General features: G+C 40.3%; 2 protein-coding genes across 13 annotated transcripts in view; one reads left to right on the forward strand and one right to left on the reverse strand.

The window, feature by feature from the left end:
* The first annotated feature begins 572 nt into the window (after window positions 1-572).
* On the forward strand, window positions 573-13209 carry nsd2 (nuclear receptor binding SET domain protein 2). 4 transcript variants are annotated; one of them, XM_043256158.1, is made up of 24 exons: window positions 573-806; window positions 2395-3128; window positions 3277-3469; window positions 4424-4584; window positions 4666-5136; window positions 5234-5305; window positions 5400-5574; window positions 5677-5733; window positions 5839-5948; window positions 6074-6170; window positions 6272-6387; window positions 6576-6686; window positions 7249-7372; window positions 7456-7656; window positions 8232-8411; window positions 8587-8743; window positions 9347-9549; window positions 9638-9741; window positions 10036-10305; window positions 10389-10505; window positions 10764-10905; window positions 11442-11548; window positions 11774-11969; window positions 12118-13209. In XM_043256158.1, the coding sequence occupies exons 2-24, from the start codon at window positions 2409-2411 to the stop codon at window positions 12426-12428; spliced, it is 4395 nt and encodes a 1464-aa protein (XP_043112093.1). In that variant the 5' UTR covers window positions 573-806; window positions 2395-2408; the 3' UTR covers window positions 12429-13209. The 4 variants fall into 4 exon arrangements, with proteins under 4 accessions (XP_043112093.1, XP_043112095.1, XP_043112097.1 ...); XM_043256160.1 differs by having other exon boundaries at window positions 5680-5733; window positions 6594-6686; XM_043256162.1 differs by having other exon boundaries at window positions 4690-5136.
* Window positions 13210-14167: 958 nt separating this feature from the next.
* kiaa1109 (KIAA1109 ortholog) overlaps window positions 14168-16008 on the reverse strand; it is a 52328-nt gene continuing 50487 nt past the window's right edge. For all 9 annotated transcript variants that reach the window (XM_043256139.1, XM_043256145.1, XM_043256144.1 and 6 more), the window contains one exon: window positions 14168-15317. In XM_043256139.1, coding sequence (XP_043112074.1) covers window positions 15098-15317 — 220 coding nt within the window. In that variant the 3' untranslated portion in view covers window positions 14168-15097. The remainder of the gene's footprint in view (window positions 15318-16008) is intronic.

The following is a 16008-nucleotide window of genomic DNA, read 5'->3' on the forward strand; positions in this document are numbered from 1 at the left end:
GAACTTAGTTTCATTCCTTCCGGGTGGATAATTATGTGCGTCATTGGTCTGTTTATTGTAGCATGATCTATATAAAACATGGCATTCGCCGCAATGGAGTTGAGATACTTATGTTTCAAAATGAAATGTTTCACATACAACTTAACATATGAATCAGTGAATGCAACTATTTTCGGTGCATGCACGTAAATACTTTGGAAAAGAGACCAAAAACACAACCAATGTCTGTAAGCGCCTTAATAAATCAACAAACACGTTTGTAACAAGCTGACTTGGCAACACGGTCTGGCGCGCTTATTTTCAGGTTGCCAGACACTCTAGCTTGAGTGCAAATCGACTACGCGCTCAAAGCGTATCGACTGAAATACTTACACATATTTTTAAAATGAAAATTACACATCTCTGTATTGGTTTACGTTCAACCAAAAATGGAAGTAAGAGAATCCCAAACCCTCATCGTTATTTTTATACAGTGGCATAAAACTCAGCACCGGCCGCATTTAATGCACGTAACTGGCAACAAGATAACGAATTCCCTCCCTCCTGCCTCTGACGTCACATGGTGAGAATTGCCCTCCTCTGCTCAATTCATCGAGCGGTGATCTGTGTCGCTTTGCCATTTTTCGAAATAAAAACAAAAACGGATAATCTCGGAATCTCATGGCCTCATCTTAAACAACGAGCCTGCGGCGAAGTTCGGAGTGCGCTGCGGATAAGTGAAGATGTTCGACGGAGAGTCGGCCGCGAAGAGAGTGATATTTGAAAAGGCCGGTTGAATTGTGCCGTCGCGTCTCAGCCAATCGGATGTGAGTATTTTTGGCGCTGATTGGGATGAGAGAGTTTCCCGCAAGCTTCTCAATACAGGTCGGGAGTAATGGAGATGCTGTAAACAGGTTTATTTTCCCACAGGAATAAGTAGTGGCACATCATAATTGGGGGGATTGCTATCTATTACACGCTGGGGTGGGATATTGGAGGTTTTCTTTCACGGATAAACGAGTCGATTTGTAGTATGTCACTGACTGAGGCAGCTGCAGCTGTACCTCACTTGCTAGCTGGCTAAGCTGTAGTTCGCGAGGTTTGTCAGCTTCAGTTTGAAGAATAAATTATTCCCGGGTTAATAAAATGTACCATGTGGTTATAGTGTGTGTCACAGTCCCCGACAAATTCTCAGAGACTACATGTTTAATAGCGTAGAAGTGTTTGGATCCGCACAAGTGTTTTATGCGCTTTGGCGATTCATTTCTTTGCTAACATCATATTAGCGCTACACTGTTACTTTCAACGGACCTATGGCTTGATGTGTTTTACTCCACTTTGCGTGCATTCCTTTCACCCGCCTGGTCTCTGGAGTCTTGATGCATTTTAACCGAGAGCACAATCCCCACGGAAGGTGTTTTAGTTTCATTTTGGTGTAAAAGTGGTCTTATAAGGACGGTTAGGAGAGTCCATCACTGACTCATCCATAATCTTCCTTCATTGATGTTAACGAGGCATCCCGACCGCTCATCCTGAATAACAATAGCTCGATAACTGCCTGTTGTTCAGCAGCGAACGGACATTTGCATTTGAGCAGCCATTGTTTTACATAAAGTTTCGCTTGCGCTTTGTTTTATGCACTTTTTCAGATATGATTCATTTATTGCCATTGTGCGCGTTATAATTCAAAAGCGTTGCGGGTTTTTTTTCATTTTGTGGATAGAAAGCTCGCAGCGCTCGTTTTGTATCGAATGGTTGGGTTTGTATCCGTGGGTTTTGTTTCGGGATTCATTTGAGGAGGTGGCGTCGGGGTTTGTGCATTGAACTGAATCAAAGCGGCTGGCCACCCACTCGCGCACTGCGAATCCTCCACGGAAGCCATTTTAATGTGGGACCAAACCATTCCAGTTCTCAAACTCCATCCTCGACACGATCTGCTCAATTCTTTCGCCCAACCACAGTGTCCCACGCGAACTGTTACTACCGGTTATTTGTGACTCTTAGGACCTGCTGCTTGCAGGTGCAGAACAATTATTACGCATTTACGATAAACTTCGGGCACGTTCGTTCTCGTAATCTCTTTACGTTTTGTATTTTTAATTTAAAAGTAAATGCAAAATGCTCCTGTTAAAAACGAATAAAACATAAATACACACGCATATGTTGACAGTTTAAAGTGGATCCCAAAGACGTTTATCAGCTGTCTTAGGGCAGGAATAATTTTGGTTTCAGGACAACTTTGATTAGAATTTTTGATCGGCTTCAAATGCTGATTATAAATGATTTTACTTTAGTTTACGTGTGCATACTTTATTAATGTGCTTTTTTGGTATAAAATTTGAGGACCGATTGTACAAGTTGATTTTGTAAGCATCTGTTGTTGTTGTTTTTTTTTTTGTTTTTTTTTTTCTTCAGGCCCCTGTTTAGTAATGACAGATAGTAAGGGGACATCACTGCCTGAAATGCCAGAGCCCAGGAGTCCTACCACCATGAAACAGCTGTCTGACTCACCTGGTGGACGAAAGGGTCGGGGTGATGGGAGCACTGACCATACCATGCTCATGGATAAAGCCGCTACACCTCAAGAGAGTGTTTTGCAGATGATTGGCAGTCACGGTCATAACCACACCCATGAGCGGCTAAAGGACCTGACTTCCCGCTTGTTAAATGGCGATCAAGACAAAATCCCAAAGCTCTGTGCTGCCACGGCTGCGCAGCCTCTTCTCAAAGGTGTGGAACCTGTTCCTCAGCATGCCAGCCCTCCGAGGAAGTCCAGTGTTTCTCCAGAACTCACTTTTAAAATAACCAAATGTGTGGTAAATTTAGGTGGGAAGACCAACCGATACGGGGCGGATTATGCAGAGGAGGGAACCGAGGAGACAAATGCACCTTTGAGACTATCCGAAGATTTTCTTGCCTCTCCGACTGCCAGGAGAGAAAGACGGAAGAAGAAAGGGGGGCTTGTGAGGAAGAGAACTCCCCCAAATCGCAGAGAGTCCATTTTGAGCCCTGCTGAGAGTTCTGATCAGTCCCCATTAATGCACACCGCCATAAATTCTAGTGACCTCACCACTGAGCCGTGTGTTCTCCTCGCTGACGAGCAGACTGACGGAGAGATACCTGCTAGTGTAAATCCCATCCCAACCCAGGTATAGCTTGTTGGCTCTTAATGACTCTTTAACTGTCATAATGCAAAAAAGTGTTTGTCTTAAGGAAAATATGTTTAGCCCATGCGTAAGAGACGTTTTTTTTTTTTTTTTTTTTTGAGTCTTACGGTTCTTTATTTCTGCCTTGTAGGGGCCTGTGTCTGACTTCGAAGTTAATGATTTTGCACAGGGTGTGGATGATGTGGAAGTGAATGGTATAGAGACAGAACCTTGTGTGCAGTTCTCAGTAGGCGATGTTATCTGGGCCAAAGTGTCTGGATACCCTTGGTGGCCGTGCATGATCACTACAGACCCGGAGATTAACATGCACTTTAGGTCAAAAGGTAAGGTGTGCTAGATCAGTGGACTTATTGTTCTTTTAAATGCTTTCCGTAGCCAAATTGTCAACCACAACAGATTTGCATCATTACCATCTTACTCCATTTCTAACAGTTTGTGGCAGTGCATGCTAGTATGATGTAACATTAGCTGCCCCTCATTTTTAGACATGGAAAACAAAGAATATCAGATAAATCGATCAGTAACATTAGTAGAATTGTAACTGCAAACAGTGATTGAAAAAAAAAAATAAATAAAAATAAATTAATAAAGCTTTTAATTGAGAGTGAGTTCAGATGCCATGGCACTTGCCACCCATGAAGGGAAGTCAGAGTCCAGGGGACATCAAGGAAAGTAGCTCAGAGACTCATTAAGGGATTTAAAGATTACAAGAAGCGCTTTGTAGTAAATAAGAGGTGAAACGGGTGGGCAGTTTGTTTTGAGTTAGGATGCTGTCTCGACCAGGTAGTTAACATGGACTGAAATGATGGGCTGACAGCTTCACATAGATGTTGAATGGTTTGGCTGAATTTGGAAAGGACTCTGTTCAAAACAGCATCATCAATATAATAACTGTAAGCATAAATGTGTAGTAATTTGTACCGAATGCGTTTAAATATTGAAAAGAAGAGCGGAGGAAGGGCTGAAAACAGCCTTGGGGACTCCATGAATAAGAGGCTGATTGTTTGTGAGGCAGATAGATGAAAAGTCGAGAGAGGAGTTGTGACTGTCAGAAACAACACTTACATTTTGATCCAAAAGGATGGTTTGAAAGCGCTGATAAGGGAGGGCACAGATCCTGGGGAAACTGTTTGCACAAGAGTGACCTTGAGCTAACAAACCGAGAAGTACTGGTTTCCAGCTGTCAACAAGGCAGCATGAGAAAGGTAGCACCTGTAAGAATTCGACTTCATCATTTTTTAAAATTAATTTGTATTATTATTTTCTGGTTTTGGCAGTGAATAGCCGCACAGGATTATTGTACCATGTACAGTATTTCGGAAATGCTCCAGAGAGAGGATATGTTTTTGAGAAGAGCATGGTCACCTTCTCAGGAAAACACCAATACCAGTCACTTAGCCGGAGCAACAAACTACCCATTGATATTAGTGGACGGAAGGTACAGTAAATATTTTGTGCATTTTTCACTAATATTCTGACTATATATTTGTTTTATTATCATGAGTTTCCTTTGTCTCAGATATTGTTGATGTGCTCTCTACAGCGGGCAATTCCTCGTAAGTATCGGGAACAATGGGAGACAGGTGTTTCACAGGCTACAGAAGCGTTGGGTTTACTAATAGAGGAGCGATTGGCCAAATTCAGCTTTGTTTATGAAAATGGGAAAGCCCAGTTCAGTCCTCGCATGCTACAAGAGCTTCAAGCACAGAGCAAACAGGGACCACAGCAAGACCAAGATCGGAGGGAGTCTCAGGAACTTGTTAGCCTGACTCCTCCTGACTCTACTCATTCAAGCCCCAACTCCACAACAACTACCATCGTCCCAGACCTCTTCTCCCACCCCACAGACAGCAGCACTTCAACAGAGAAAAACACCCTCCCCAAAAAAGCACCTAAAACCTCAGTGAAAAGGGAGCAGCACGGCAAAATACTGAAGTGGAAGAAGACCGAAGCTTCCTCTGTAAAAGATGTCCCTGGGTCTACTGTTCAGGTAGCAGTTCATAAGATTGGATTGTTTACATCTGTGTAGAATTAGTATTTAAATTTTAGGCTAAAGATGTTATCTTTCAAATCTTTTGGCATTGTAGATTCACTGCACTGCATCAGAACACCAGAGTAAAATAAAGACAAAGTCTGGCAAACGGGCCTACCGGAAAAAGGTGTGTTTTGTGTCTCTGGGTAATGATTGTTTTTTTTTTCTGTTGTATTTCATGGTACTCTCACTTGCTTTTTTATTTTATCTTTGCATATTAGAAGGACCTGCTCTGTATTGATCTAGACCTTCAGCCAAAAGCTCCTCAGAAGAAACCAAGACAGCTCAGACAGAAGTTTCCTGCTGCACCAAATTCAGTAAAGAAGAGGAAAGTAAAAGCTGGTGTCAGTATCTCTAACACTTTAGGCACAGTGTCCAGTAATCCTGGATTTTCAGGTGAGACATTAATGTAACATTTCTAAACTGCAAATTGCAAACAGTTGCCTAACTATCTGTAATATCTATAATAATATATTTTTTTTCTGTGTTTTCTTTTATCAGATATAAAGTTATTAGCACCAAGCCCAAAAGTCTTGGAGGAAGATGTTTCTAAAGGTGTTTGGGAGGTTTCATTATTAGCAACATTTGAGTTGTTTATGGAAATATGGTTCAAACTTCACAAAGAATTCACCAAGCATGCATTGTGACTGCTTCCTACAGGAAAGAAAATAGGCTGCAAACGCTTACGAGAATCTAAGGATGATGTGGCCCTGCAGCCTAAAAAGAAAACCAAGCTTGAAAAAGAGTTTAAAAAGCAGAAAGGCCAAAAGGTATGATGTGTGTAGATATTTTATTATGAGTTAAATAATGTTAAATAAATTGGAATAAAATTTTAAAATGAATGAATAATTTAGCTATTACGTTCATGTTTTTCCATTCCTTTCTTTTCTGTCAGAATGCACCATCAGATGAGGCTGCTGTTGGTAAACCCAGGGGCAGGAGGCAGAAAGCAGACAGGGATGACAAAACGAAACAAACTAAAAAAGCTCCAAGTAAATGTGCAAATTGTTTTGAACTACAAAAAAGGCACAATCTTGTCTTTTTTTTTTCCACCTTGAGTTTATCTGTTTTTAAAATGATCATGGTTTCTCAGGGGAGCAGTCTCCTGCTAAAGTCAAGCGTGTCAGGAAAAGGAAACAGGAGTCAGGCAGACAATCTTTTCCTGTCTCATCCAAAAAGCACCGCCCATCATCGTCTCCTGAGCCAGAGGTATGTTTATTTTGATTGTTTTTCAATCATTTCAAAAGACATTTATAAACCGGGGTTTGAAATGTAACGTGCATCCTTGCATGCATCATGTCATGAATAATTGACTTTGTTTGCACAGGTAAATGGTTTCTGTCACTTTTTCTTTCAAGATGCCTTGTTAGTAAATATATTCTGGATGCTTATTTCAGAGTTTGCTCTGTGAGCAGAGACCTGATTCTCCCAGTGACAGTACAGACGAATCGCATCCCTCAAAGAAGACAGAACGAACTGCTGGTGCCAAGAAAGAAAGTGTGTGTCTGGTGAGTCAATTCTCGTTGTAGAGTTATCAGAAGTACCTGTTTTTTGGTGTTAAGTCAATACATACATTTTAAAAAGGCAATGATGCTAGCCTTTTTGCTGGTTAGTTTGTTCAGTGTGGGCTCTGCACACTCAAATCAAAACTAAATATAAAGAGGATGTATGTAATAACAGTAATAATGTGATGAAAGCAAGGTCTGTTTTAATCAGAAGTACACGTGATGGTCACATAGCTTATCCCAAACGATGAATAGAAACAATTTACGTCATTTTATTAGAAACAAATCAGGAAGATAAAGTGGGTCGAATCAAAGAAGTTTTAAAATGTTAGAAAAGTTACGTGCACTCTGCCTTTGCTTGCAATGTTGAATGCTTTGTTTGTTAGACCATTTAGAAATAAGGTAACATGTTTAGCACGCTATCTGTGAAAAAACATTAGCCGTATTTGATTATACTATATTTATTAATATTCTCATACAACCATAATTTATACACATCTGGTTGACAGGTGTTGTGTATTTGTGTAATTGTGTATAGCTCTTAGGTTGTGTTGCTGTTCCACAGGTGTGCGAGCAGACCGGGGAGGATCTGGTCGTGTGTGAAGGACAGTGCTGTGCCTCATATCACCTGCACTGTATTGGGCTGGATCAGTCAGTAGAAAAGGTGCTCTGCTCCTCTTGCAGATCAGGTGAGACACGCAGGCTAATGTGAAGGGGAAAAAACGGCATTCTAAATACTGAGAGCAATCATTTTTTAAAAAATGTTTTTTAGGGGTGCATGTGTGTTTTACCTGTAAGAAGTCTGAAGGAGAGGTCCGGCGTTGTTGTGTGCTCCACTGTGGGCGTTTCTACCACGAGGCATGTGTGCGGTTGAGCGCTCTGACGGTGTTTGAGAACCGTGGCTTCCGCTGCCCCCTGCACACCTGCCTCAGCTGCCACTACAGCGGCCGTGGTGCTGGCAAGGCCACCAAAGGTACTTTGATTATAATTTTGCTGTTAAACATGTACATAACAAAGTTTGTGGTGTTTATTCCGCAACAACTCAATAACCAATATTTGTTAGACTAATTTAAAAAGTCTACACACTTTACCAAAAATAACATGTAAGAAATGTGATTCATCTTGCATCTTTTTTTTTTTCTCCTAAAGTAATTAAATTTTTGGGAAAGATTTTTTTTTTTTTTGTCTATGCATCTTGTTTGGTTTGTTTGTTGATATGGTGAGTTTCTGGCTTTTTTTTAAAGACCATAATCTTTTTGATGATTTTTTTTTGTTTTAACTGGTTATGTCTCATCTTTAATTGTCTAAATGAACAAATGATTTGTTTGTTGTTGTTTTTTTTTTTTTTTTTTTTTTTTTTTTAATCAGATGTAATTTATACTCCAAGCACAATTTGATTAAACTCTATTCTCCAGTTTCACAAACAAGGCTTAAGCCAGACTAAAATGTAAATCGGAGCTGTATCACCTGAAAATTATTAAATTTAAGATTTTTTTTTTTTTATTACTTATAACTAGATAAAGCAGATTTCCTATTGTCCCCTTGCAGGAAAGATGATGCGTTGTTTGCACTGTCCCGTGGCTTATCATGTTGGAGACCTTTGTGTTGCTGCAGGGAGTGAGACGATCACTTCCTCTGCCATTGTATGCACGAACCACTTCAGGCCTAAGAAAGGCTACAGTCACCACTCTCACGTCAACGTCAGCTGGTGCTTCATCTGCTCGAAGGGTGTGACTTCCACTCTTACTACTCAACACAACCTCTGTTTTATTCCTTTGTTTATTAATGAGGGGCATCCAAAATTAAACATTGCAGTGGATGGAAACAACCCTAGAACCTCATGACAGTATCGGAGAATACTTGACTTGGTCACAATATTAATGTATAAATGTGTGTGTTGAAGGTGGCCGTCTGCTGTGCTGTGAGTCATGTCCAGCTGCGTTTCACCCCGACTGTCTGAACATCGCTATGCCCGATGGCAGCTGGTTCTGTAACGACTGCCGCTCAGGGAAGAAGCCTAAATACAGAGATGTCATCTGGGTCAAACTTGGAAACTACAGGTCAGTCTCCATCAGCACCACACACCTTTAGCTTTATTTAGTACACAAAAACCTCTGCTCACGGTGGGTTTTTAATTAGCTATAGTTTATTTAGTGGTTTCTAGGGCTAAGGAATGACATTTAAAGGAATAGGTCACCCAAAATTGACTTGAATCCTAAGTCAGCTAAGAAGCTGGAACTCATCGATCTGCTTCAGAGGACATGTGATATATGCCTTTGGGGGGTTAGGCAGTACTCATTCACAGCTTGTTCACTATCCATAAGCATTACCAAGCTTGGATAAGACAGATAAATATGTTAACTTATCATGCTTCTTAAATATCAGCAAAAATATTTTGATATTTTTATGCTTTAGTAGAGTTAAAATCCTACATACAGCACCTTTAAAGATGGAGATGGTAGCTCCAGTACATCTTTGTTCGAAGGCTGTCAAAATAAAGGTCCCGCTATCAACACTTGTGCACAGTAGACAAACATAGAATGCCAAATATCAGTTGTCCTTGTCAACCAATACAGACATTACAAGGTATTGTCAATCTACAAACTACATTATTGCAAAGGTGATTTTCTTGTCCTAAACTTTAACCTCATTTGAAATTCTAGATGGTGGCCTGCAGAGATCCGTCACCCTAAAAACATCCCGACCAACATCCAACACCTGCGTCATGAGATCGGAGAGTTCCCGGTGTTCTTCTTTGGCTCTAAAGACTATTTCTGGACACACCAGGGCAGAGTCTTTCCGTACATGGAGGGAGACAGAGGAAGCAAATATCAGCATACTGGCATTGGAAAGGTCTTTAAAAATGGTAAAAAAAACAACAACTTTATTTCTTATTTGCATATCAATATTATCAGTGCATTTGTGGAACAAACCCTCTGTATTTATACGTACAGCCCTGCTGGAGGCTGAAGCTCGTTTTAAGGAGATCGAAATGGAGAGGGAGGCCAAAGAAGCTCAAGAGAACAACAAAAAACCTCCTCCATACAAATACATCAAGGTATTTATACAAGGTTCTCATAAGCTGCAAATACCATTGAGTTTGAAAGTGTGTTTTGTAACACTAAAGAGTAGGTAAGACTTGTTAGCTATTAATTTTGCCTCTATAAATGTACAGCTTATTTATAGTTAGGTAGTTGTTAAGTTTAGGTATTAGGTAGGATTAGGGATGTAGAAGACATTAACATGTGCTTAATTAGCACTAATAAATGGCTAATATTCTAGTAATATGTACTAAGTCTACCTAAAAGGTGTAATTGTAGAATAAAGTGTTAAAAATAGTATTTTTCATTAGGTGAATAAGCCTTGTGGGCGAGTACAGGTCTACACCGCGGACGTCTCTGAGATCCCGAAGTGTAACTGTAAGCCGTCAGACGAGCGCCCCTGCAGCTTTGAGTCCGAGTGTCTAAACCGCATGCTGTTGTACGAGTGCCATCCTCAAGTGTGCCCTGCTGCAGACCGCTGCCAAAACCAAGACTTCACCAAACGCCTCTACCCCGAGACCAAGATCATCCGCACCGCAGGCAAAGGCTGGGGCCTGGTGTCACTGCGAGACATCAAGAAAGTAAGTGTGCTGGCTTTCGAACATTTTAACAGATGAGATTTACTGTACGTGATTGCTGATGGGCTCTTTTGTGTGTTACTCAGGGAGAGTTTGTGAATGAATACGTGGGTGAACTGATAGACGAGGAGGAGTGCAGAGCCAGAATCAAATACGCTCAGGAGAACAACATCACACATTTCTACATGCTCACTATTGACAAGGTAAATGAAGGCTCTATGTGCTTCCAAGCACTGAGCGCTCCTCCTGTGCTGGGTTCATGTCTGACGATGGCATGTTTAGACCTGATGCAGCAGAGCCAGAAGAAACAGTGTTGTATTGGGAATGGCACAGAGCAGCTTTTATGTGGCATTACAGGACACAACACTACAGCTCCTCCCATAGAAAACAGCCTGTGACAGCTTAATGGTTTATGACCATTTCTTCCTTCACCATGTGTAATATTCTGTGTGTGTGTGTAGGATCGGATCATAGATGCTGGACCCAAAGGGAACTACTCTCGCTTCATGAACCATAGCTGCCAGCCCAACTGTGAGACTCAAAAATGGACCGTTAATGGAGACACACGCGTTGGCCTGTTTGCTGTCTGTGACATCCCTTCTGGTGAGCTCATGCTCTGAAAATAGAGACATTTGATGGCTTTTTGTGCAAGACTGGTTGATATTAACCTTTGCCCTCCCTAACTACGTACTCTATTTTACTTCTTGTGTTAATCATTTAGAATCTGTTTTGCAACGTTTGTTAAAATAATTGTTCCTCTGAAATTGCATAAAATACCCAGTGATTTTCTTTTGTTTTATTTTTTAAGCTATATTTCTCAGCTGTCATCCTAGCGCTTTTTTTTTTTTTCTTCTTCTTCTTTCTCTCCTTTCTGAAGTTATTTTTGTGTGTGCTTTTTACAAATATATTTTAAACTAGAGTGGTGGTGTATTTGTTTATATTAAACATTTAGAATCTGTTCAGCTAAGTAATTTAAGTAAATATATATTTAATACACTTATTATTATTTTATAAATGCATTATTTATTAGTAATTTTCTGTCACCCCAGCCTGATTTTATGTGCTTTATCAAATATTTATTTATATTGCCTTCTATTAGTTGCCAAATCAGTTTTTTCCCCCCGTGACAATGTGTTCAGGCACAGAGCTGACTTTTAACTATAACCTGGACTGTCTGGGGAATGAAAAGACTGTGTGTCGCTGTGGAGCGCCCAACTGCAGTGGTTTCCTAGGAGACCGACCCAAGGTGAGTGACTGTAAAACCTTTCGGCGGCCTCTGTCATTACTGCTGTTCTGCTTTGGTGGTGGTGTCCTTTAATTTCAGGCCTGCCCTTTACCTTAACGTTAAGCTTGTCCCTATCATACCTGATTTGAATAAACAAAAACCTACATATCTACTTGTCACTTCTCGACTATAAGAACCGGATGATAATGTCAATCAAAACACCTTGATCTCTTCACCCAACTTCAGAATGGTCATTCCTCTGAGCCCAAAGCCAAGCATCAAAAGAAAAAGCCCAAGAGAAGGAAATCCCGGAATGAAGGCAAGAAGTCTGAGGACGAGTGTTTCCGCTGCGGTGACGGAGGAGAGCTGGTTCTGTGTGATAAGAAGGGCTGCACCAAAGCCTATCACCTCTCCTGTCTGGACCGTACCAAGAGACCATTTGGTAACCATTCCTCTATTATGGCGTCATTTATGAGTAGAACATATATGTGACCCTGGAGCGTATGAGTAGCACGGGTGTATTGGTAGCAATAGCCAACAATACATTTGTACGGGTCAAAATCTATATATTGCTCCGTGTTGTGTTGCAGGTCGCTGGGACTGTCCCTGGCATCACTGTGACGTGTGTGGAAAGAACTCGGATGCTTTCTGCCAGCTCTGCCCTAACTCTTTTTGCAAGACTCACCAGGAGGGGGCGCTGCGGTCGCACCCGCTCACGGGCCAGCTCTGCTGCCAGGAACACGAAGACTCTGATATCCGCCCTCAGACGGAGACCCCGGTGGAGCACAGCGCTGAAGTGCCCTCATCCACCAAACCACGCAAGTACAAGCGCAGAGGGACGGCCACAGCCGCCAGCAAAGAGCCTCTCAAGAAGAGGTCCAGAAAGACAGCAGAGGTGTAGTGGGATTGCGAACTATGGAACCTGCCTCTCCTCTCACTAATCCCGCCCTCCCCTTCCTCAGCTCCTGCCCCAAATGATTGAGTGATATTGACGTCGCGTGACTGTTCTGCCAAGCTGAAAGCACTGTACGTGTCTGATCAGGGAAGCGTGTTAACACTGTAGAGCTCGTCTGAGCTGCTGAATCAGGTCCCCTCCACTCACTCTGCCTCCTCAGATTCCACTCGTGTGTGTGTGTGTGTGTGTGTGTGTGTGCGTGTGTGTGTGTGTGTGAGTGTGTGTGCATGCACTGACGAATAGACGACAGAGCCGACAGACCGAACACCTCATAAACAGCATTACAGACGCCAAACTTGAAATCGTTTTACATCTTTAAAAATCTCGACATAGATTTTTTTTTTTTTTTTTTTTTTTTTACAGTAGTTATGTATATGGAAATGTATATGAAAGACCAAAATTATAATAATACTGGATTTATTGTTAGTAACAGGTGCCAGGAGTCTTGTTTTTGTTTTTAACAAGTGGTATCTTTAAATAAGACACTATGGGTAGCCCTTGAATTACAATTTTAGAGTCAGTTCATTTAACTATAGAGCAGCACATTTTTTTTTTTTTTGTTTGTTTTTTTTTTTTTTGGTAATAGCTTGGTTCATTTTTGTAGCTCATTTTTGAGTTAACCAGAATGTTAGGATGTTAAATCTACCTATTCAGAGTTTTAAGGCAAATCATGATGGGCTTCTTGTGTTACTTACAAGAAATAAAGCTTTTTAAAGCAGTTATGTGACGTTTTGTTTGTTTGCTTTTAGTCTTTTTTTTGTTGGATTTGTGAAGCTGAAAATGTATTTCAGTTGACGCTTTTACTAAAATCACGCATGAAACTTGAAAGGGTAGATTGTAAAGAAACTGAATGGAAAAACTTTCACACTTTTTTTTTTTTTTTTTTTTTTTTTTTAGTAACAAGCATTTTTTTTTTTAAATCTGTCTCCAAAAAATTTTATATTGCTTGCGCCACAATTTACAATAAGTCCCCTGGTTGAATTTTGTGGGAAAAGCCAGTTTACGAGACATATCGCAATATCCTACTTCACTGTATTTATAATCAGTTCAGGCATTTTACTTGCCCACAGGTAAGATATCTAGTAACCATTAAATGGGATATCAAGTGCTGCTACAAAAAAAGCATCTATTTCTGGATAGTCATTTTGGTGCCATCCTTTTCATACTACATCATGTATTTCCTCAGCGAGTAATTTTCCCTTTTACGCCTCAACCATTAGAGGGGAATCTTTAGCACTGCAGCTTTTAATGTAACAAGTGATGAGGTATAAAACATTTCAATTGAGTTTACAGTTGACGATCGGCGTGTAAATGCCTCCAGTCGCTATCAATCTCCCAAGAAATCATCCATTGAACGGAAACTACAGAACCAGAAGTAGTTGTACTTCACAACTCGGCTGTTTAAAAAAAAAAAAAAAAAAATCAAATCGTAGCATGTTACTTGCCGTATTGTTTGCTATTTGTGAGCCGTATGCAGCAGACTATTGCACTCTGTGAGGCAATCTTCCATTTCCACAGCGATCAATGGACCAAACATATTCATATTTTCGGTCCCAGTTTATATTAGGTAGCATTAACTATTATGTACTTGCATTTAAATTAATAGGTAGTTAAGGCCACCTAATATAAAGTGTGACCATTTATGTGAAACGTAATTAGGAGCAACAAAAAGTCCCCCGCATATATTCATTTTAGTAGTAATGATTTTATTCAGTTAAGAAATCAGCACATTGAACATATTTACCTCTGTATATACACAATGGTCTATTGCACATTATGAAAAAGCAAAAAAAATAAAAATAAAAGGAAAAAAAAACTATCACCACAGGCCTAACATGGGTAACAGCTTCTGCATTTAAGATATTTACATTTTGTTTGTATATTTAAGTTAGAGCCTTGCTTTACAGGCCAATTCACATTACACAGCACGATCTGAGGTTCTGATTTATTCACAGGAACATCTGAGGCGTTTCAACTATATCATCCCTCAAAATGTGTCGTTAACAGGCATCAGAAATTTGGTCACTCTCAAAAGGAATAAATTAGGCTTAGGGATGTTCATACTTCCTCTGCTGGCTGAAAGAACACTTTACCACCCAGTCGGGGCTTCCCTGTATATCGTTTGCTCTTAAAATGGTAAAAGAAAACTATTTAAAAAGTCTGATTGGCAATAGTCAGCAGTATATCACCTCGGAGAAAGAACACAGGACGCTTACCGCTCCTCTGAACTCATGTAAACCAATTTCAAGAGCACACCTGCATACTGTAGCTTAAGATCACTGCTCATTTGTTAGTGCCAGTGACGTGTAAGTGCATTTAATTCATGTTAAAAGTCCAAATGGCATTCAGCAGCAGCTATTCGACGTCTATGTGATCTGAGAATTAAAACAAAAAAAAAAAAACTTTCAGTCGTCCAAGAGCTATGGCCATATGAACCAAGGCAAACATGAATGTCCACACAGTATAGCAATGACTGTAATTCGTTTGTGTGTGTGTGCTGAACAGTAGTTTGCAATAAATCCAGTGGTTTCAGACAAGGTAAAAAAAAAAGAAGGAAATTCACAAGGATGGCTCCAGGTAGCGGAAATGTATTAATACATTAAAAGTGTTTCGAGTTAATGCTCGTCTTTGTCTCTTTGACCTTTCTTCTCTTTCTCGTCCTGCAGCGCCATACCGAGTTTCTTAATGAGAACGGACAGAACTTTATCCAGAGGGTCCATCACTCCCCTCTGAAGCCATTTGGGAATTGTAGTCCTGGCATGGTGGAACCCCAGTTTCTGCAAGATGTAGTCCACCCCCACCGGATCGATCTTACGGCCCGTCCACGAGATCAACCTGAAACGCATCGGGTCAAATTCATGAAACGTCTGTGTTGTGCACGTTGTTCTTAACCACTTCCTAGCATTAGCGAGGCATAGCGAGGCATATCTAGCAACTGCTTCTGTTAACACCTACACTGCTGTTCAAAAGTAGGGGATCTGTACGATTTCTTTTTAAAGACGTCTGATGTTAGAAGGCTATATCTATTTGATCCAAAATACAGGGGAAAAAATTATAAATAATAAATAAAAATATAGATAGTGAAATATTACTGCAATTTGAAATAAAAATGTTAATTTTGAATATATGTTCAAAAATATATTTTATTCCTGTGAAGCATAGCTGAATTTTCAGCAACATTACTCTGGTCTTCAGTGTCTCGTGATCCTTCAGAAATCATTCTAATATGCTGATTTATTATTAATGTTGGAAACGGTTAATATTTTTTGCTGACCTGTGATACTTCTTTTAGGACTCTTTAATAAATACAAAGGACCACATTTATTCAAAATATGTTTTACAATATCCACTACTGTTTAAAAATCTGGGGCCAGTAATTTTCTTTATTAGGACAGGACAGTATTTTAGACAGGAAGTGAAGTGGGAGAGGGGTGGTTGACACATTGCCCCCGAGACTATTTCCGCAGACTTTTTTTCAATTTTCTGTTAATACTTTTATTCAGCAATGCTGTGTTAAATGAATGAA

The sequence above is a fragment of the Puntigrus tetrazona genome, chromosome 13, assembly GCF_018831695.1.
Source record: "Puntigrus tetrazona isolate hp1 chromosome 13, ASM1883169v1, whole genome shotgun sequence".
Lineage (NCBI taxonomy): Eukaryota > Metazoa > Chordata > Actinopteri > Cypriniformes > Cyprinidae > Puntigrus > Puntigrus tetrazona.

Bases quoted from the DNA above. Each gene is read 5' to 3' on its own strand.
- nsd2 (XM_043256158.1), top strand. From the start codon at position 2,409: ATGACAGATAGTAAGGGGACATCACTGCCTGAAATGCCAGAGCCCAGG. The intron at 5,734-5,838 runs GTGTTTGGGAGG...TGCTTCCTACAG, and splicing joins GGAGGAAGATGTTTCTAAAG to GAAAGAAAATAGGCTGCAAA. The intron at 5,949-6,073 runs GTATGATGTGTG...CTTTTCTGTCAG, and splicing joins AAAAGCAGAAAGGCCAAAAG to AATGCACCATCAGATGAGGC.